At 40.8% G+C, this 24,088-nt stretch overlaps 1 protein-coding gene across 1 annotated transcript in view; it reads right to left on the bottom strand.

Moving 5' to 3' along the window:
- The window catches only part of LOC149797461 (multicopper oxidase 3-like), a 70,548-nt gene that overhangs the window by 30,677 nt on the left and 15,783 nt on the right, over nucleotides 1–24,088 (bottom strand). Inside the window, exons 7-8 of the mRNA XM_089962271.1 lie at nucleotides 19,249–19,530; nucleotides 18,379–18,567 (exon numbers count right to left, since the gene is read on the bottom strand). Of these exons, the coding sequence (XP_089818397.1) occupies nucleotides 18,379–18,567; nucleotides 19,249–19,530 (471 nt within the window). The remainder of the gene's footprint in view (nucleotides 1–18,378; nucleotides 18,568–19,248; nucleotides 19,531–24,088) is intronic.

Here is a 24,088-nt window from a genome sequence, read left to right on the forward strand (position 1 = left end):
AACACGCCAACCCTGTGACTAAGCCTATCGTAACACCCTTAGTAATTTCAACCCAATCATCATCATCAGAAGTAGGCCTCGGCCGTGGCAAAGGCTTAAGGCAGTTAAAGTTGATTGCTTAAACTCACCCCTACACCAAAAAAAGGCCCTTTTCAGGGCCACCCACTTCTCTCGAAAAGAGATAGCCTTTCAATTTGCCAATAACTCAAAAATCAACAACAAAAAAAAACATTTTACCCTTATAGTACGTGTCTGTGTATGAGTGCGTGAGTGTAGCTTCTTATTTAAAATCAAAACTCAAAGACACTTACCTTATATAATTAATGTATTCTTTTCTCCATAGGTACAATCCAATTCACAATTCACAACAGAACACTTTATAAAGTTCATACACTTCTTCTGTTTCTTTTTTTACTCTCTCTTTTTTTTAAATTTCTTCACCGTCACAGTCTTTTCCTCCTCTTCCTTCTCACTTTCTTCCCTTCTTTTCTTCTCCTGTTTCTTTTTCTTCACCTGGCTGCTTTCTTCCTCTGAAGAATCTCTCTCTTCTTCTGAAGAATCCCTCTTTTCTTCTGACTCCTCTTGTTTCTTTTTTGGGCAATCTGGAGACCAATGTCCTTTTTCTTGACAATAATAACAGGTATCTTGACTTTTGTCTTTTCTAGCCCCTGTTTTTTTTTTGACGGTCTGGACACTCTGAAGACCAATGCCCTTTCTTCTGACAGATATAGCAAGTATCTTGACTTTTATCTCGAAAGGAAGGAGAGTAGTTCGTCGGTTGGTCTGAAGAGAATTTTCTAATGACCCCTCGCAAAGCTCTGATGAAACGTTCCATCTGGGTAGTCTCTTCCATCGTTGTGCTCGGTTTGAGAGCGAAATGAATAGTGAAAGGACAAGACACACACCCTTTTATATACGCTGGTTTGCCATGACTATAAATTAGTCTATGGTGTTTAAACTTGAGTCATTTGACGTTTTGCACTCAAGATGAAACGATCCTATTCATTCGAGAAGAAAGAAGAAGAAGAAGAAAGTAAGAGGCAGAAACGTGATCTATCGCCTCGTACCAGAGCTGAAGTCTTGGCACAAATTCATGCCAGTGATTTTGAAGAGGACATGAGTGAACCAGAATCCGAACCCTCTAAACAAAGTTCACCACCCTTAGTCAACCCTGAAAAGTACTATTCCATTCGAGAGACGGAAAAGCGCTCCTCTAGAAAATTTAGAACCACGGCTTACAGCTACACAGTGAAGTTTAAAGATTTCAAGTCCGACGTACCATTGGAGAAAGCAGAAGGGTTTATCACCGAGATGTGGGATTCTTTGCTCACCGCACTCAAGCGACAATGTCAACCCAAAGAAGACGATCGCTTGACACTATCCATAGATCACGACAGCTTGAAATTCCCTGTTTGGATCGAGTTTAGCAGACCCGCAGAACTAACCCCTTCCAAAGTCATGGAAAGATTCAACACGTACAACAATCTAATGACTAGTTTGACATCACCGATGGTAAAGCCACACTGAAAATGGCCCACGTCTCTCCTCCTCAAGGGACCGGACAACGCAATAAGGTGTTATTGGTGAACGACCTTCGCAACACCAAAAAGAGTCTCGTCCAAATTCACAATTCTCAAGACCAGATGTGTTTAGCCCGAGCCATCGTGGTGGGACGAACCTATGCCAACAAGAACGACACGGTAGAATGGAAAAGAGCCTGGAAAACTATTCAACGATCCGACCGAGCCAAACAACGAAACGAAGCAGAACTCCTGTTACAACAAGCCGGACTGTCCAAAGACACACCCTGTGGCATTCCTGAGATGCAGAAATTGCAAGATGTCCTAGCTCCACTCTATACCTTGAAAGTGCACCCTCAAGAAATGCGCGGACCTCTGTTGTTTCGAGGGAAAGACTTTAAGGACGGAAAATACATCCATGTCTATTATAATGATGACCATTTCGATACCATTACCACTATCACTGGATTCCTGGGATACAGTTATTACTGTGAGAAATGTGACTATGGCTATAACAATCGAGAGCAACACAAACATTGCGGATGGAAATGCCCAGGATGTTTGGCCTCTCCACCCTGTCTGAGCGAAGGACAAGAAAGAGTACATTGTCCTGCTTGTCTGCGCACGTTTGTCAGCCCTGCCTGTTACCAACAACATCTGAAGACGCAAGGTTCACAGCAGAAATGTGCTTGTCAACTGCTGAGATTGTGCCCTACGTGTGGACAAGGCCTACGTACCAATAGTGCCAAGACACACGTATGTTCACGGAAAAAAAATGTCACATTTGTCACCACATCGTGGACTTGCAACACGAATGCTACGTGCAAAAATACCAACCCCCACCAGAGAAAGAGGACGGTCACAAGAAGAAAGGCAATTTCATCGTTTTCGATTTCGAATGCAAGCAAGAGACTGGCATTCACATTCCCAATTTCTGCGTGGCTCATCGAGCGTGCGAGAAGTGCATTCAAGAACCTATCTTCAGTCATTGCCCTAACTGCAGCAAGATTCCCGGAGGGCGTGAAAAAATCTTTCGAGGACCGAACACGTTAGCCGATTTTGCCCAATGGGTCTTAGACCCCATCGACAAGACGTGGAGCCAAGAGGACATCGAACGTTACGGAGATTGTCATCGTCATGCCACAGTGATGGCTCACAATTTCTCCGGATACGATGGACAGTTTCTTCTCAGATACTATACGGAACAAGGCACCGAACGTCCTAAAGTCACTTTGAACGGAGCCCAAATCATTTTCATGCAAGTGGGACAAGTGCAGTTTAAAGATTCAATGAGCTATTTGGCCGTGCCTTTGAGTCGAATGCCTAACATGTTTGGAATGACAGAAATGGCTAAAGGGTACTTTCCACACTTTTTCAATACGGAAGCCAATCAACACGCCGTTCTACCCCATTTGCCTGAGGCTCACTATTACGACCCCGACAACATGCGTACCGAACAACGAGAAGCTTTCTACGCTTGGTACCAGACTCACGCCTAGGACCCTTTCGACTTTCAGGAAGAAATGCTAAGGTATTGTCGTTCCGACGTGGACATTTTACGGCGTTGCTGTGGAAAATTTCGAGAACTGTTCATGGAACACGGAGGGGTCGATCCTTTGAAAGAAGCTTGCACCATTGCCAAAGCGTGTTCCTTAGTGTATCGACAACGATTCATGCCTGAAAACACCGCGGCTGTCATCAGTCCTCAAACGACCAACTATGTCAAACGTCAATACTCGGTCAAAGCCCTACGTTGGTTACATTACTTGTGCGACAAGGAAGACAAATGGATTCAGCATGCCCTCAACGGAGGAGGCGAAAAGACCATCGGAACGCATTCGGTAGATGGCTGGGACTTAGAAAACCCCAAGATCGTGTACGAGTTTAACGGTTGCTTATTTCACGGATGTCCCGTCTGTTACCCTGATCGTAGCACTAAAAATCAGTTTTTACAACGAACCATGGAAGACTTGTATCAGGACACTTATCAGCGACGCCTAAAGTTAGAACAGCAAGGATACCAAGTGGTGGAAATGTGGGAACACGAGTACGATCACCGTATGAAAACCGATCCCCAGTTTAAACGTGCCGTGGAAAGTTACAAGCTGATGGACCCACTAAACCCGAGGGATAGTTTGTACGGAGGAAGGACCAATGCCACCTGTTTGCTGTACCAAGCCGACGAAGAGAAAGGAGAAGAAATCAAATACTTGGACGTTTGTTCGCTCTATCCTTACGTGTGCAAATATTGTCGCTTTCCTGCAGGTCACCCACAATTGTTCACGGAACACATCGACCTGAAAAACTTTCGACAATACGAAGGCTTGATCAAGTGTAAAGTTTTGCCTCCCACGAACCTATACCATCCCGTCTTACCTCACCATTGCGAAGGCAAACTGATGTTTCCTTTGTGCCGTACTTGTGCCGAAACCTGCAACCAAGACCAACCTTGTCAGCACACCCAGGAAGAACGGGCCTTGACGGGAACCTGGGTCAGCGTAGAATTGTTCAAAGCTCTGGACATGGGATACCAACTGTTAGAAGTGTTCGAAATTTGCCACTTTCCCAAGACACAACAATACCACAAGGGTGACCCCAGTCAGAAAGGAATTTTCGCCGACTATGTGGATGCCTTTTTGAAACTGAAGCAAGAAGCCAGCGGCTATCCTTCCTGGTGTCACACTTCCGAAGACGAAAAGACATTCAAAGAGAAATACTATGAACAAGAAGGCATCTCTTTAGACCACATCAAGAAAAACGAAGGCAGGCGATCGTTTGCCAAAGTGATGTTAAATTGCTTGTGGGGTAAAATGGCACAACGACCGTGTTTACCCAAGACGGAATATTTGACAGAACCTTCCCGCTACTTTCAGATGATTCACGACAAAATCAGATACATGAAAAACGTGGACGTCGTTCGCGAGGATTTGATCTTGGTCAATTACGAAGAAGATCTGGACTTTGTACAAGACGACCCCTTTGGAAATGTCATCATTGCGGCCTACGTGACAGCTCATGCTCGCTTAAAATTGTACGAAGCTTTAGAACTGTTAGGGGAACGTGTCCTGTACTTTGACACGGACAGTTGCATTTACATCCATCACCCGAGTCAACAGCACCCTGACATCGAAAGAGACCGTTTAGGAGCCTAGACAGACGAACACCCCGACGACAAGATTCTAAGTTTCGTCAGTGGTGGTCCCAAAAATTACGGCTACGAATACCGGGACCCATAAGGAGAAGTGCACACGACGTGTAAAGTGAAAGGATTGACTCTGAATTATCGTACCAGTCGTGTGGTGAACTTTGGGATATTGAAAGAAGCCTTGCAATCGGGAGAGGATGGAAACTTTAAAGATACCACCTATCAACCGAACAAGATTGTACGTTTACCCACTCACCACATCGTCAGTCGACCCTTGGAAAAGGTCTATCAAATCGTGTACCAGAAGCGAGTGCGACTTTCCAATCATTTCACCTTACCGTATGGACACGTCGGTATTGGTCTGTATATAAAAAGGAACCCTAGGCAAGATCGATAGTTCATTGTGACTACTAAGACCGAGCGAACAAGATGAATACTTTCAGAGAAACACAAAACAAGTTTAGACAGGCACAATTCAAGTGTGGGGCTTCTGAAGTGGAATGCGATTGTGAGCCTTGCGACTTTTCAACCTGTGTTAGTGACGGTGCCAGAAGAACCCGTCACCCAGGACAGGACTGTCGTGGACAGGCCTGAAAGACCCTTTCGGGAGGACACTTGTGTGACCTTACCCCTATAGAACTGGTCAGAACATTACACAAAACATGTTGTACAGACACTTGTGTTTATTCCACGTTGATGGTTATCATGTGCCTTTTATCCTTGTACTTAAGCCTTTGGCTTTTATGTATTTTTTTGTCTTTCGTATTCATGTTTAAAACATTCAATAAACGTGTTCTGAAAAAAAGTATATAAACTCTCGTCTTCTTTGTTTTCGTGTCACAAGTGACATTTCAGACACTATGGCTACCTCTGCTGTCTCTGCTCCCTCTTCCTCTACTGTCAAAGTCATCGACGAACACCTAGATCGTGCCAGTTGGGAGGCTTTGTATCTTCGCCATCCCTTTAACATGCTCATTACAGGACCTAGCGGTTCAGGCAAAACCGAATTCGTCAAACGTTTGATCGAACATAAACATCATTTGATCGATCGACCACCTCAGCGGATCGTGTGGTGTTACAAAGAGTGGCAATCGGCGTACAGCCTCTTGCGAGAAAGTCAAGGCCATTCCATCGTGTTTGTGGAAGGCATTCCTAAAGAAGACGACGGCATCGTCTCTGACTCCCGTCAAACCCATTTGGTCATTTCTGACGACATGTTAGGAGAAGACGAAGAAGAAATTAAACTGTGGTTCACGCGCAAAGTGCATCACCGTAATGCCAGTGTCGTTTACATCACCCAAAATTTGTTTCAACAAAGTAAAGCCCATCGCACCATCAGTCTCAATGCGCATTACGTGGTCTTGTTTAAAAGCCCTCGAGATAAGTCGCAAGTGCAAGTCTTAGCCAAACAGTTAGGGACACCTTGGCTGACTCAGGCGTACGACGATGCCACTCAAACTCCACACGCCTATTTACTCGTCGATTTGAAACCTACGACCCCCGAGGATTTGCGATTTCGTACCCACTTGTTTCACCACTGGTGCCAAGACGGAGGGCCTGTCCTGTACACGTCTCCGTCCTCGACCTAATTTCACACCCCCAAAAAAAATCTATAAAAACCTCAGACCCTTTTCGTCTGTCTCACACACATTTTGAACATGACGTCCCTTCAGTCGCATCTTCCCGTCAAATTGATTCGTGCCTTGTATGGCATCACTCGAGAAAAAAATCCACAAACACGAGCTCGTGTCTTAGAAGCTAGTCTCAAAGAAGTCTTACGATGGTTCACGGTGACGGCACGTCAATTACTCCAAGGAATCATTCAGATTCCTCATCAAACCAAACGCTTTTTTGATCGAAACAAAGTCGCTTTGACCCAACTGGCCGATACCCGCATCGACACTCAAACCAAAAAACAAATCATTTTGAAACCTGGAGGGAGCGGTACTCTAGGAGGGGTCATCATTCGCTCTCTCTTAAGATGGGATCCTAATGCCCCCAAAGTTCTCCCCAAGAAAAAAGTCAAACGAAGATCCAAGAAGAAGAAAAAGACCAGGTCCCCAAGGAGACCCGTGTCTCCAGGAACTTCTCCAGAGGCGGGACCCTCCTCTTACCAGACACCACCCCGGAAAAAGAAAAGAAGCCCCCAGAAAAAGAAACAGAGAAAAAGCCCCCAGAAAAAGAAAAGTCCACAGAAGAAAACTAGTCGCAAGAGAGGCACTTCGGCCAGGACGTAACCTTACACTCGCAAACCACGACCTGCCACGGCGGTGACTGCGTCTCCGGCCGCCTCAAGTTCATCCACTTCTCCGTTGATGACACCAAGAACTGAAGAGTACTTGGAGACGTTGATCACACCAAGAACATCTCCGTTGATGTCCCCAAGAAGAACTTCCCCAGTGGCAGGACCCTCCAATTTAGTGGCAGTGGCTGCTGCTCACAAAGTACCTTCTCCCAAAATCAAAGTCCAAGAAAGATCGGGCATGTTACAAAGTTTACTGGATTTGTCCAAGCAAGAACTGGCTCGATTTAGTCCGTTACGTACCCCTGCACGACGTGTCATGCCTGTCCTCAAACTGATACGACGTAAAGACAATCCGTGGCGACGCGTTCCAGTATAAAAAAGGTCTGTGACCAAGTAGGGGTATCAGTGTTTTTGGTGCTGAAGACTCAAAGATGTCACCCTCCAGAAAACATCCCTCTTCTAAACAGCCCCAAGGAAAGAAAAGAAAAGGTCTGCCTCCTCGTTTAGTTAAACATGGGGACATGTTATCTGTCCTGTCCAAAGCTTCTCCACCCCTACGAAAAAAACTCATTCAATCGGCCTCCAAAGAGGTCATCGATACCGTGTGCGAATGTTGTTTGAACGTTTTGAAAGGCACGATCCCTTTGTCCAAACACCAGAAACAATGCTTAGGTAAACATCGTCACGTTCTTCGCCAAATGGTTCAAAAGAAAATTCCCATTCGTCAAAAGAAGAAGATGTTGGTCCAACGTGGAGGCATTTTACCCCTCTTGTTTGGTCCCTTACTGAAAGGAGTCTTGGGAACCATGTTGGGAGGACTGGTGGGAGCAAGATAAAAAAGCCCTCGGAAGTCCCAAGATCTCAGAATTGACCCCTGACAACCCCATGGAAGGACGAAAACTAGCTTTAGTGCCTTACAAACGATGGATGGAATACCATCTTTGGCAAGAACAACGCACCCCGCATTTACCTCCCAATCCCCATTTGAGCGAGATGTCCCAGTTACAACACGAATTGCAGTCCTTGATGGATCGCCAAGATTTGTCCGAAACAGAAAAATCGCAAAAGTACGGTCAACTCTTGCAACGACTGCAACTCTTTCACCGGAAAGCTTTAGACGAAAGAACTCTACCCACTCTGAAAGATTTTAAGACCTTGATGAAAAGTCCAGCACCAGCACCAGTACCAGTACCAGTACCACCACTACCAGTGACCAAGACAGAAAAAGGAGAAGAAGAAGAAGAAGAAGAAGGGTTTCAAACTCCAGCAGAAAAAGTACGCAAGTTAACAACACCACCTACCTCCAGAATTGGATGGATTAAAAAGATGATGGCCACCCCTTCTTCATCACAAGAGAAAAAGAAAGTGAAGACAGAAGTGAAGACAGAAGTGAAACAAGAACCGATATCCCCCGCTCAGACATCCTCCTCTTCAACACCTATTGCCGGTCGCACACGCAAAGCATTGCAATCCAAGAAAGTACCCCAAGAGAAAAAGAGTAGCATCCTCCAAGAGTGGGTGTCTTATTAATACACAAACACAAAAAATGTAAAAAGTCTTAGCCAGCATTTACTACGATCCCTCTCATCCTGCAGGTTACGCAGGAGTTCAAAAATTGTATCGTGCTGCCAAAACTCGATTGAAAAGTCTCCGTTTACCTCAAGTGCAACGATGGTTACAAGAACAAGCTACCTACACTTTATACAAACCCATTCGACGCAAGTTTGCCAGAAGTCGCACCCGAGTGGAAGGCATCGATCATCAATGGCAAGCCGATTTAGCCGATGTCTCTCATTTGGCCAGCTACAATCGTGGCTACAAATATTTGTTTTGTGTCATCGACGTCTTTTCCAAATTTGCTTGGGTCGTGCCCTTGACTTCCAAATCAAGCAGCGAGTTAGTGCGAGCCCTGGAACGAGTGTTGAAACAAAGTGGTCGTCACCCTCTTCGATGGCAAACGGACAAAGGTACCGAATTTCTGAACCAAGCTTTCCAAAAAGAATTAAAGAAACGTGACATTCATTTTTTTACCACCGAGAATCCCGAAACGAAAGCCAGCATCGTGGAACGTTTTCAACGCACTTTGAAAGAACGCATGTGGAAATATTTTACGCATCACCACACTCTGAAGTACATCGACATCTTACTGCACCTGGTGCAAGCGTACAACCAATCTTACCATCGAAGCATCGGACGTGCCCCGCAAGAAGTGACTCCCGACAACGAAGTGTTAGTGTTTGAGCGCCTGTTTGGTACGTCCCCGACGAGGGCTGTCCCCAAGAAAAGTGGAGAGTTGACCGTAGCAGATTGGGTGCGCATTGGCAAAACCAAACGCACTTTTGACAAAGGTTACTTACCTAACTGGACGACCGAACTGTTTCGTGTCACTGGACGAGTGCATGGTCGTCATCCTGCCGTCTATAAATTGGAAGACATGAACGGAGAAGTGCTCAAAGGAACGTTTTATTTGCCCGAGTTACAACGTGTCACCAAAAAGAAGACGACGTGTACGACATCGAAAGCATTCTCGAACGCAGAACCCGTAAAGTGGGCAAACGACGTGTCAAAGAAGTCAAAGTACGTTGGAAAGGATATCCACCCAGCTTTGATTCTTGGATCGACGCTTCGCAAGTCATCGACTATAAAAAGAAGTGACCATCATGCCCTTTCACACAGACGCAGCTACGTCGACCACTCCTCCTTCACCTAGTTCTTCTGTGCAAGATTTACAAAAACAACCCTTGTGGGTGTGGTGTGGAGAACGTGTGCCTAAAACGCAAATCGTCTTTTTCTGCCAAATCTTCGTGGTGTATTGTGTCATCGGGGCAGCCAATGCCAATTTGAGTTTGCAACAAGGAGACAAACAACTGTGGACCATTTTATTGAGCAGTTGCATCGGTTACCTGCTTCCTAATCCTTCCCTGAAATTCTCTTCGAACGGGAAACACGGGAACCTTGTGTCCAGTGCCCGTGCCAGTCACCAGTCCAACAACAACCACAACCAGAACCCCATTTTGGGCGGAGACACGCCTCTGACGTCCAGTAACCCCTCGGACAGCCACAGAACTCTGGAATTATGAGTCACCAAAACCAATTTTACTTAACCTTACCCAGTGACAGTTCCATGGAGGTGTTTCCCCACAACACGTTGTGCTGTTACACGGCCAAATTACCTCAGGCCATCCCATTAGATCACGAAGCCCATTGGGAAGTGGATTTGGTAGAAATGATTTACCCAACACAAATCAAAAACATCACTGAAACTCAAAACACTTTTGACGTCGAAATTCTGGACCCAACAGTGCAGCAAACCATGACGACCACTTCTCAACATAAATCACTTCCCAAGACCCCAATACCCCGCAGCAGCAGTGACACTTCTCCTCCTTTTTACATTTATCACTTTAAAATTAACTCAGGCCATTATTTTAGTGGTCAACATCTGGTGGAGGCCATCGCTGACAAATTCTATGCAGCATTTGACAAAGTTCTGACCGGACTAAAAAAACGTGTCACCATTGAGTACCACAAACTGTCTCACCGTCTACTCATCAAATTTGAAAGTGAGGAAGAAAGTATACGTATTAAATTTTGCCCTGAATTGTATGACATTTTGGGTGGAGACCTCTATATCGTCACGGATAAGCAGACCAAAAAGATTCACATCGCAGACATTGACAACAACGGGCATTTTGCGAGGTACTTTCGTTTCCCGGTAGAACTGAACCAAGGACTGAATTTGATCTTCGTGTACTCCGATGTGGTGGAGTACAACGTGGTGGGACACACCTCCGTGCCGTTACTGCGTGTCATTCCTTTCAAAGTAAATTCTGCCACGGCCACTGACGAGGAAGGTGGAAACACTTATCACGTTCACCGCGAATTTGTACATCCTCACTATTTGCCTGTCAGCAAGTCGTATTTAGACACGGTCAACATTGCTATAAAAGGAGATTTGGGACAAAATATTCCATTCACCAAAGGAAAAGTCACGGTGAAACTCCATTTTCGAAAACGGTTCTCTCACGACTCGTAAGTCATGTATCCAGTGTATCGAGGGGTTGCTCGACAGCGAGGACACGGTTTAGGAGATATGTTAAAATCTGCCTTTCGTTCGGTTGCCCCGGTGTTGAAACCGATGGTGACACGCGGATTGCACGCCTTGAAAGATGCAGCACTGACGCAAGGCAAAGAATTTCTCCAAAATGTCATCATCGACAAACAAAACCCTAAAGAAGCTTTCATGAGAGCAGGCAAAAATGTCTTCCTGCAAACGGGCAAAGACCTTTTGGGCCGCCGAGAAACACCTATAAATGCCCTGCACGCTACCGAGTCAGGCATTCAGCAAGGACAAGACAGAAAGAGACGACGAAGAAAATACCCTTTCACCAGACCTCACACTTCTAAAGCTAGAAAGGCCAAGAAAAGAAGAACCGTTCGAGACTTAGACGTTTTCGATTATTGAGACACAGCAACAAAAAAAAATGATGCACCGAGAATCTTGCGCTTGTTCCAAGTCGGAACTGGATCTGTTTGCCATGCCCCCCACCATGATGACCATGCAAGAATCCCAATGGGTGGAATTTCATCCCGTCTCCTCACTGACAGATTCCGCTCCCATCGAGTTTGAAATCAAGGGACAACCCGAAGATTACATCGATCTGAGTAGCAGTTACTTGTACTTGAAAGTCAAAGTTCTAGATAAGGATGGTAATGGAGTAGAAGACAGTGAGAATATAGCTCCCGTCAACAATTTCATGCATTCCTTGTTCAGCTCAGTGGACTTGTACTTGAATAACAAACTGGTCAGCAGCAGCATGGATACTTACCCTTATCGTGCCTACCTGGAAAATCTCTTGACGTACGGAATAGATGACAAGAATACTCATCTCAATGCTTGTGTGCTATGGCAACCTGACGAAGCGGGCAAGTTCGACAAAATAGATGGAAGCAATGACGGCTTTGAGGAAAGAGAAAAAAAAATCTTAAATAAGAACAGTTTAGAACTGATGGATCGTTTGCATTTGGACATGTGGCTGCAAGAGAAATATTTGCTGAACGGGGTAAATGTTCGCTTGAGACTGAATCTCAGCAGTGCCGCTTTCCATTTGTTGGCTGATAATGCTGCTGGCAATCCCAAAAGTCAAATCGAGGACGTCAAACTCTACGTACGACGCGTGGAAGTGTTACCCAAAGTGAGAAACGACATCAGTCAAACGTTGAGCAGAACGACCGCCAAATATCCCATACGTCGCGTGGAAGTGAAAACGTTCACCATTCCCGCTAGCCATCATTCCATGATCGAAGATCATCTGTTTCAAGAACAGTTACCCAAGCGTTTAACCCTTGGTATGGTCGAGAATGAAGCCTTCAACGGAGCCTTAAAAAAAAATCCTTTCAACTTTCATCACTTCGACGCGAAGAAAATCGAAGTCAGTCGCGATGGCAAGACCTTGTGTACCCGACCTTTCGAACCTAACTTTGATCCCACAAAGATGAATTACTTGAGATCGTACTTGTCCCTGTACGAAGCCACCGCACAGTTAGGAACCAACACCAGTCACGGCATTACGTACGAAGATTACGGAGGAGGCTATGCTTTGTGGGTTTTCGATTTCACTCCAGACCAAGGCAGCGACGAGGGACATTTTCACTCTATAAAATCTGGCCAGATTCGTGTGGAACTTCAGTTTGCAAAAGAACTGCTAGCAACAGTGAACGTCATCCTGTATGCAGAATTCGATAATACCATAGAAATCAACAGTTTGAGAGAAGTCATTCTAGACTATTAGAAGCTATGGAAGACTGTTCTCCCTCTTTACCTAGTGGAGAAGCTTTGAAGATGGAATGTGAGGAGACCGTGGAAGGAGAATCCCAACACAAAGACGAAAAGGACATCGTGATCAAGTCGAGATGTCCAGAACAAGAACAGCAATTGGTCTCCTACTGTGCTACATACCTGGCAGACACAATTACGATATGGATGAAGCATGATTACTATGGATGTCAAAACATCAGTCAAGAAGAAAAATTCAACGAATATCTGGACGAAGCTTGGATTCTGTTTAAAAAAGATGTGTTACGTTGGTGGTATAAAGACTTGCGTGAACATTTCTGTCCTCCATTAACGACTCGAGACATCCATTACATCAAAGCCCTCTTTGACAAATTCAAAGAGAAAGTCGAGATCGAAATTGATCACTTATTATCAGCAAAAGAACATTTAGTGACTTATTTTGATTGTGATTTTTCTAGAAACGATGAGAAAGTAAATCGTTGATTTTGTGACTAGTATGCTTATTTTGTTGTCTTCAGCTAGGAAACGTAGTGTCCATCCATGACTCAATGACTTGCAACAGTGGAAATCACAATTTCATTCACAACGTTGCCAACCCTGTTTAAAGTAGAGTGTAAATTGAAAAAAATGTTTGTCATTTGAAAAAAATGTTTGATGTTATATTGTTGGATTATTGTTAAAAAATGTTAGAGTTCTTGGTTAATGTTAAGTGATTTTGAATAAAAAATGTTGTGTTTTGAAAAAAATGCCTTTGTCTTTTGTTTGGCTGTAAGAATGTTGATTCATGCTCTTTGACTTCTTACTATCCCTCTCATGACACTCGTTGAACGTTGCGGCTCGAATACCGTGGAGGGATGTTTTCCTTCACGTCCGCGCTTTGACTTTAAGAACCGGGGGGAGTTTCCAGTCTAACCATCCATTGTCGACTCATCCTCCTACGAAGATGTGCTCCAAACTAGCTAAGCTAAACGAAGCCTACGTGAATTTGCATAGGGTCAGACACAGTCTGATACCGAAGCCAGAAGAGATAGAGAATGTTAGAATGCTAAAAGTCACTGAAGACCTGATAGAAGAGCTCTTCAGAGAAGAAGTGAACAGGGAGAAAGAAGAATGGACAGAGAAGTACAGACTTCAGAGACAGCAGCAACAGCAACAACAACAACAACAGCAGCAGCAACAGCAGCAGGAACCTGAACCTGAGAGAGGCTTTGTCGATTGTCGTATCGACACCAAAGAGTTCTTCTCTTTCCGAAGAAGCAGACCTATCGTCAGAAAGTCTATCCTCAGAGGACGTCGCATTCTTAGAAACTAAAAGATTGCCATAGCAAACAAAAAAAACAAAAAAAAAACAGCCCTTTTCAGGGCTACCCCAATACTCTAGAAAAGAAATAACAATCGATTTGCCAATGTGTGTAGGTAGAGTAGTGTGAATATAAACACTGACTCTTTTTTATAGTGTGAGGGTATGTGTTTGTGTATAGGATTGTGCGTTTGTAAATGCTCGCGTACGTTGGTGTGGATAGTAGATTAAGATCATGTTTTTTGGGCTGTTTGACGTGTGGGGAGAGTAGATTTGGGGTTTGACTGCTTTGCGTATGTGGATAGTATATTGAAGTGATTAATGAAAATTTTTTTTAGAATAGAAATGGGTAGTATAAAAAAGTGAGTGAGTGTTTCTTTTAGGTCCTCGCGTTGTTTGGTCATGATCTAGGTAAGATCAATTTTATGTTTATTAGGGGGATGTTTTCCTTCACGTCCACGCTTTCACTATAAATTGAAACTCGCTGGACAGTCTAACTACCTGGAATATGCCAGATGCCTCCTGAACGAGCTGGCTGCGGAGGCCCTTGTGGAAGAAGCTAGGATAGAACAGGAGGAGGAAGAGAGAAAAATGAAAGAAGAGGAGGAAAGAAAGAGAGAGATCAGGTGTCACCCTATGATGAACCCTGTGTGTAAGGTGACATCTAAGGCAATAACATCTCCCCAACCTGTATCTACACCACGTTTACAACAGGAAGTAAGGATTCCAATTCATCCTAGAATAAGAAATAGAAGAAGAGAAAGGGAAGTCTTCACTATTCCAGAGACAGAAGATTGGAATAGTGAAGCCACTCAACCCGCCTCTGCGCTTACAGCAACAAGGGTGAATTGGCAAGGAGACTGGAGTCGAAGATGTGTGTGTGGTGCCAGACCAGGAAGGTGCCAGCATTAGATAGGTGCATCTGGAGTTAAAAAAACAGCCCTTTTTAGGGCTACCCCAATCTCTAGAAAAGATATAACAATCGATTTGCCAATGTGTGTAGGTAGAGTAGTGTGAATATAAACACTGACTCTTTTTTTTCTTGTGTGTGTGTGTGTGTGTGTGTGTGTTTGTTTGTTTGTAAGCGCTCACGTATGTTTGTGTGGATAGTAGATTTGGGTTTGTTTATTTTTTCTTAGCGTATGTGGAGAGTATAGTTTGGGTTTTGTAACCGCTCACGTACGATTGTGTGGATAGTAGATTATGGATTTTTTTTTAATGATTTGCGTGTGTAAATAGTAGATTTGGGGTTTGTTTATTGTTTCTTAGCGTATGTGGAGAGTATAGTTTGGGTTTTGTAACCGATCACGTACGATTGTGTGGATAGTAGATTTGGGGTTAGTTTATTGCTGATTCACTTATGTGAATAGTATATTATATGAAATGAGAAAGTAGGGGGGATGTTTTCCTTCACGTCCGCGCTTTCACTATAAGAACCCACAGTATTCGTCGTTCAAACCATTCTACAAAGAATAAAAAAAGAAGATGGCTTCGAACCAGCTCAATAACATGAAAACATTGCAAGACGTCCTGGACAATTTAGGTATGATGGAGCAAATGTTAGTTAGGTTAAACGAGGATCACTATTCTTATAGCCCACATAGAGTGAAGATGGAGATTAACAACTTAAGAAAAGTAAAGGAAATGATAAGTGCTGTGATGAAAGAAATAAAGGAGGAGAAGGAGGATGAAGAGGAAAGGATAAGGATGAGAGTATGGAACGAGAAAATTGAAAAGGAAGAAGAAAATGAGAAGAGGAAGAAAGAAGAGGAGGAGAAGCAGAAAGAAGAGAAAAAGAAGGAAGAAAAGAAAGAAAAGAAGAGAAAGAGTGTAGGAGAGAAAATAAGAAGTTGGTGGAGAAATAGAAGAAATTAGAAGAAGAAGAAACCCCAAGGCCCTTTTCAGGGCCACCCACATTTCTCGAAAAGAGACTGACTTTCCATTGCCTACCCCTTTTTTAAAAAATTTAAAAAAAAAAAAAATCCCATGTTCAATTACCCTTGTCCCTAAAGTATTTTTTTTTTCTAACATGTTCAATTCCCCTTGTCCCTAGACAGACCCAAACTCTATTCCCCATTTTCAATTGCCTTTGTCCCTAGAATCGATATTTTTTTTTCCATTGTTCGAATGCCTTTGTCCCTAGAATGGATATTTCCTTTTTTTTCCTTTCTCCAATGTTAAATTCCATTGTCGCTAATCTTACCCAGGGTTTTTTGCCCATGTTAAATTTCCATTGTCGCTAATCTTACCCAGGGGGTGTTTTTAATGTTAATTCCCATTGTCGCTAATCTCACCCCATTCACTACTTGCATTGTATATTTACTGAGTAAGATCAGGACAGGTTCTTTTCATGTTGGTAATTACCACCAAATGAAAGACCCTATGACTACCTTAACACAGCAAAAGACTGTCGCAAAACACCCTCAACTTAGGTAATTTTTAAAAGTCAAACGAAACAAAAAGACAGTGATCAGTAAATTTTGTACCGCGTATAATTATCGAGTAAGATCAGTAGAGTTTTTTCCCTTATTGATACTTGCTGAAGGAAAGACCTTAATACTATACCAAAACATGCTCATCCAACCAGGATACATGTATACAATTACAATAACTTAATGAAATATGCTGTTTTTGGTGCATTCTCTCTCTCTCTCTCTCTCTCTCTCTCTCTGATCATAGACTAAACTATTTTTATATTGCAAAGACTATCACACTTAATAAGCCTGAATCTTTAAATTGACAAAGAGTAGCTGATTACTTAGAGCCTAAGGGTACTATATTTATATTTGTGAAATTCATGAACCAAATTATTAATTTTAATTGGTTTGATAATGGTAAGAACTACAGTAAATAAAAGTTAAATCTCCTGTAAGATTATGTCTTTTGTCGCTGATTATTTCCACTTTTAGAGACAAATTTTTTAATGGCTGCAGACCAGTTTTAAAGATGAAATTTTGTGAGAATTTTAAAAAACAATTCAAAGGTTGAGATTCTGTACATTATCAATTCAAATTAAGTATTGGAAAAACAATCGTACACTAAATTTAATACTTCTATCCCCAGTAAACATTATAAAAATTATACGAACATGATTTGATTATTTTGGCTTAAAAAATATTTTCCAAAGTGAAGATTATGATAAGAATAAGAAAACCATTACAGGATGCTTAATTTTCATTATATCATTTTGCCTATAAAGTTTTTTTTAATATGCTATTGATTTTGTTCTGAAACATTAATTTTTCCGGTTGCTTATGTACAATAGTATCAAAGGAAAAGACAAACGTCTGTGTGGTGCGTCAAAATGGGTGACGTACAATATGATCCTTACAACCTGGGCTCGTCTGATGAAAGCTCGTTCAGAAGAGTACAAGGGAATATATCATTGTCATTTCTGATCCTTACTTTGTTAAAATAACTAATGTTTCCAAAGTAATGAGAGATATCACTAAGAAGTATATTTCTTAAACGCTGAAAGTAAGTAATTAAGTGCGTCAAAACTGGTGGTTTTGGACCACCCTGCTCTAATGTATGCGTTTTCATTTTCGTAATATGCATGAAATCACTTAGATGTTCGAAAAAGCATATTTGTTTAGAGAACGATTAAAATTTCTTTGCAAGCGTACTACTTAGAAAAAGGGCCTGAAAGAGTTCAATGTTTATCGACACGAAATGAAGGCCGTAAAACTCCGTGGGGAGCATCAATTATTTCAGGTAACGGAAACACTATAGAAATTTATGACAACACATGGTGACACGAGTTGGACTACAAAGACGAAACTGATAAAACTTAGTATGTATATGCTTGCAAGGGCAAGTCTGTATGAAAAAAGCAGTTGGAATAATGAAATTGTAATATGGCAAGTTTATGAAGAGAATATGCAACACTTGCAATAACTCACATGCCGTACGACAAAAACTACAGAATCAATTCAGTAATTGGCAAACTGCAAGATACAGTGAGACAGAAGGAAAGTAGATCTAAGCACTTGCAAGCTGCCATTTACAGCTTGCATCAATGAAGAATATAAAAATCATGACTCGGATTATGAATGTAACATTTGCAAGCAGCCATTGACAATAATGCAGGCGGAAAGTAGCACTTGCAAACTGCCACGTACAATTTGCATCAATGAAGAATAAAATATACATGGATAGAATTATGAAAGTAGCACTTGCCAGCAGCCATTTACAATAAAGCATCAAGGAAGATTAGAAAACACACGCATAGAAGTATGGCTTTAACCCCCTCCATATTGCAGTAGTTCAATATTTGCGATTCTATTATCAAATTTCCACCCACATGAAAGCTGCCATGTTTTTATTGATACAAGTATCGATTTGAATCTATAAATAACTAAATATGCATACCCTGTCCATTCCCACCACACGGAAGGCATGGCCGTGTAGATGCACTGGGTGGTTGGCGTTAAAAGTCACTCCTTCATCAATAACGACTAGTTCCACCACGTCTCCCAATGACACCTTAAGGAGGAACGTACATTCGCAATATTCTTCAGTGCAGTTCTTGTCCATTGTCTCAGGATTACAAAATGTTCCCTGCGTGAGATGGAAACATTGTAAACAGTCAAAATTAATATTGTTTCCAAAACTTTGGGTTTATGAATGTATTTTTACAAACTGCAGTAATAGACTTTGAAAAATAGGATTTTTAGATTAATGTGGTTTAATATTTGCCCTTTCGATTTTAATCTATGTAAGTGATCGAACAACACTTCATTTTTGACATGTAACAGGTCATTTTGATTTTCTACCAGCGCGCAGACAATACAACAGTGCTTGAAGAGAACACGTGATTACTATCTTATTTCGAGGAATAATGAGTTTCTTGAGTGTTTTAACTGATGGAAATAACCACAGAGCATCTTATTTGAAAACTGTACAATTATGAAAATCAAATCATTTTTAATATTTATGATAATAAGTAACTGCAAATCTTTAATAATAGTTTGCGTTTGAATGATATCTAATTGATGTCTAAATCGTATCTGCGTTGCTAATACATGGTTCAAGCTCAGTAAAACACGTTTGCCAATTGAAGATTGTAAGAATGGGGAAAACAAATAAAATAGAGCAACGGTAGTACCGCAAAGTTTAAATGAAAAAGGCTTTTTGTTGATTTATTTTTCCTTTCTTATTCTCTTTTGCATTTTTATATTATAGAATAGCTCCTACAATGAAATTCGGACACATAAAACAGGCTTTATTATGATATATTACTTTAGGTATATCCTGGTACTGTGTGAGAGGAGGAGTCGGTGGCAGACTGGTGCTTATACGATTCATCTGAGGCATATACAATTGCTTAGATTTCTCTACGGCAGATAATGGGTAGTAAGTCTTGTCTTGGAAATGATAGTTGTCAATTTTGTTGAAGTCCATGTAGATGTAGAACTTTTTGTCCGGCTTATCCCTCAGTGCTTCATCATCCTCTACCAAAGAATCCAGATCCGATACCTGGATCAATTCCTCTGTCTTTTTCTGATTCCATGGATTCAGTGTCTGAAAGATAACGAGACACATAACCATAACGTCACTTTTATCAGCACATTGTACAGAATGACCTAAATTAAAACATGTACTAGTTATTTACCACAGGTGTTAACTTATTACATAAAGTAAAATCATATTACCTGTTAGCAATTGTGGGAAGTTTTAATATTTACCAGTCAGCAGGCGTCATACAATATTTAAAAGCGATTGTGTTTTTAGGCCTATCTGTTTGCAAGCAGATTATTTTTTAGAGTTTCGGCAATTTTAACATTTATGATATGTTTGTATCGTTGTGGAGTAACTCTAGCCAACGCAAACCAAAATCAGTGCGTTAAAAAATGCACCATAGTTTAATGACTAATCTAGCATGTGCTCTATCACAGTTGACACCAAGTCCGACTCGCACGTTTAAATAGTGATTATATTATTTGTAGTGATTGCTCAGCAACAGTGGCTAGTTTGCATACGATAGATTTATATTCTCAATAGTATTAAGCTGCATAAAAATGTTTCATTGATGAACAGCACGTCAGTGCATCCCTTCAAGGTACTCTCCGATGCACTTCTATACGTTGTCATAATTTAATCATTCAATTAATAAATACCATTTTGTATATACATTTTGGTATGTTCTTCATATACTTTAAAAACTGCACTTCCTCCCCTACAGCGGCTTTCAAATCGCCTTCCTCGCCTTTGATAGTGGAATAAAGCTATATCAGAACTGTGTGGAGGACGTGGGTAAGTTTAGATGTATTGCTCCTTCGAGAAGTATGTCACGATGACGAGTTATGCACCGGTGTTTTGTTATGAAATCGATCGATACCTCAGGGACCATTGCTATCACGATGGTACAGAAGTGTACACAACTTTTGGCGACGCTTTGGAAAAATAGAACTCTTAATAGTCCGACCTTGTCGAGTAATGTTTGGGTCTCTCTCTCTCTCTCTCTCTCTCATCCTAAAGGTATTATTCTCTCAAGTCGGGTTAAAATAAAATGTTTCATCACCTTTGAAAATCTCATTTAAACGTTATTGGTTACCGTTTTCATATTTGGCGAGTAGCTCTTTGGCGACTTCAGTCCGATTCAACTTTTAATATGGCGTCAGTAAATGCTGGACTCATCTTGCACGAAACTTTTCCAGATTCAGATGATTCGCCGTATTAAAAACAGCTGAGTAATTAATGTACACAACTATAGAAATATGTACACATTATATAAATGTGTACACCATTATAGAAATATGTACACCATTATATAAATATGTACAAAACCATTATAGAAATATGTACACCATTATATAAATATGTACACCGTTATATAAATGTGTACACCATTGTAGAAATAGGTACCATTATATAAATGTGTACACCATTATATAAATATGTACACCATTATATAAATGTGTACACCATTATATAAATGTGTACACCATTATAGAAATATGTACACCATTATATAAATATGTACACCATTATATAAATGTGTACACCATTATATAAATGTGTACACCATTATATAAATATCTACACCATTATAGAAATATGTACACCATTATAGAAATATGTACACCATTATATAAATGTGTACACCATTATATAAATATGTACACCATTATAGAAATATGTACACCATTATAGAAATATGTACACCATTATATAAATATGTACACCTTTTTAAAAATTTGTACACCATTATATAAATATGTACACCTTTTTAAAAATATGTACACCATTATATAAATATGTACACCGTTATATAAATGTGTACACCATTATATAAATATGTACACCATTATATAAATGTGTACATCATTATATACATGTGTACACCATTATAGAAATATGTACATATTATAGAAATATGTACACATTATAGAAATATGTACACTATTACAGAAATATGTACACCATTATAGAAATATCTTCCACTGTGTATCTTTACGAGTTGCCATTGATCCACAGCCATCTTTCAAACAACGGAACCACTTCAAGATTAAATGTCATGGCATATATTACATCCTTAAACTTGATTCAAGAGAGATTTTGTATCAGTCAAATAGTACCATACGAGTTCCAGGATTTAACAATATGCTTGTTGCTCAGTGGCAGTATTGTTTCTCTTCTCCGACTTTTCTAGGTTACTCGTCAAACGCATCCATCTGCGGCTACCGTAAAACGTTATTTTTACTGTCAATTTTCATTAAATTTATCGACAGGTTTTACGAAAAATAAATGTTATAAAAAAATGTTTAAAACTTTTCAGAAACTCCTCATACATACATAGATCTCAGCTGTTTTAAGAAAGACCAGTTTAAATTGCTGCTAACAACCGTGAGCATCGAGAATCCTGCTATACTGATCATTTAGGTCTCAATGATTGCAACGAAAATACTGCATTCAAGATTGATTATATTTCCAGTTAACAGTTATGCCGCAATGGTAATGCAACATGGTCGTATAATCTATTGATTCACACTGTAACCCAGTTTTTCCACTTTTTGTATTAAAAAACTAACACTAGCAAAACTGTAATGCCTCATGTTTTGCATTATTTAGTATAAGATCCAATGACACTTGTTCTTTGTCGCCAACAGTTTATTACAAAGTGTTCCTTTGTAAACGTGGGATAAGTTCACTTTCTAACACACAAATGTTCACTATTTTACACGAGGTAATGGTCTGCATGAAAATACATGTTTTCATCACACTTCTGGTAGTTTACTATATGCAGCATGCATAACCCAACCCAGGCTGTCGGTTATGTGTGGTGTGATTTGGAATTTTAACTAAGCTGTAACAATATTTCACTCAGATTGCTACAATGTCTTCAGTGTAGCAGTTGAAAGTGGTGTCTAGTATTGGGGCATCATGCCACAGACATATATCATAATGTCCCACCCAGTTACATTACACTGACACCTGGCCGACCAATCCTATCACTAACCTCTCAATGCTGACCGCGTATCGAGGTAGCTGCTTGTACTATTTTTATAAGTATGTGGTGTGACTCAGCCGGGAATCGAACCCGCGACCTCCCGCGTCCGAGGCGGTAGCTCTAACCAATAATATCATCGGTAGAAAGAAAAAATAAGACACTAATCTGAAACAGACTTTTCTATATGTGAAAGAATTGTTGTAAGTAAAAAAAATTCGGGTCTAATAGAAATTTAGATTATCGTTATTGTTTTTGTAGGGAAAACCCCCAGAAAGAACCACCGACCCACGAGAAGCTACTGGCAAGCTTTCTCGCATACCCACATTAGCCGAACCTGAGACACTAACCCACGCAGACAGAGGTGGGATGGCAATGATCCGTAACGGTGAGCGCTGTATACCACTAGGCCACGAAATTTAGAGTAAATTCCGAATCACGTACCGATTAAAACTACTACTGCATGAAACACTGTCGATGGAAAAAAGAAAGTATAAGATGATTATATGCCTCTAGAGCTGAAACAGTGCTATAATAAAGGTTATTGGTGTATATATTTTGGCTGGACAGAAGATGCTGTAAGATATGTTGCCTTACAGGCGTTTTGTTTTGTTCAGTAAGCCATCCGTAAAGTGGACAGCTTCCTGACAAAATTCGTCATGTTGTATATCTCACAGGAGACAGCGTCCCGCAAGGTGATCAAATGAATGTGACTGTACTGAAATGGTACAAGTCTATATACTGGCACGTGACAGGAGCAACGGACGCGAACCAAGAGATAAGTGATCTTTAATCTGCCGCACTTTTCACGTGCCAGAGTTGTCGATGGATCCAGCGTGTATCATTTATACGTGTCACAAACGTGTGACCAACCTAAACATACACCATTGGTAATGCTGTACATGTTTTATCATTTAAAAAAAATCAAATTGAATTGTAAGTATGTGAATAAAAGTCCGTGACACAGATGTACTTACACCATAGTGTTCATATATTCAAACTGCAGTTTTCATAGATCTTACGAAGAACTTTAACTTGACAAAAATGTTTAAGGGATTTATACGAATATGATTGTGAATTATTTGGATTAACAAAAAATAAAAAATGATTGTGAATAGTTTGGATTGATAGAAAAATAAGTGTGAATGATTTGGATTTGTTTGAAAGTTCATACAATTTAAATTATTTTGTAATTGTAATAGTATAGTTCATTGTACTCCTAATAGTTAGATTTAATTGCAATGTATTTAGTTTCTGATGTTCTCATTTTTATATCATGTGACCAAAATACATGGCCTAATGACAAAGATATGAACATAGTCGTCAAGGACTCATCATCCTGGTTACGAACTGGTTATGCAACACAAACAAGTATATGGGTTTTGTCACTAACAAATAGCTACATCGTACACAGTTTTGATCTGGACAATTTCCTGCCTTTTCCTTCAGAATCAATCCTCGATAAATTTCCATACATTGATTTATAAATGCAAATACATAACAAGCATTTTACTACGCGACACTATCGTGTAAAGCTGTCTTCGTAATTATATAATTCAATTAATTATATCTACTCTTGACATGATCCCTGCAATAAATACAGACAGGCACAAGTAGCAGGTAATCTTTTAC

Source organism: Sinohyriopsis cumingii, chromosome 6, assembly GCF_028554795.1.
Source record: "Sinohyriopsis cumingii isolate HCF-2022 chromosome 6, ASM2855479v2, whole genome shotgun sequence".
In the NCBI taxonomy this organism is placed as follows: Eukaryota; Metazoa; Mollusca; class Bivalvia; order Unionida; family Unionidae; genus Sinohyriopsis; species Sinohyriopsis cumingii.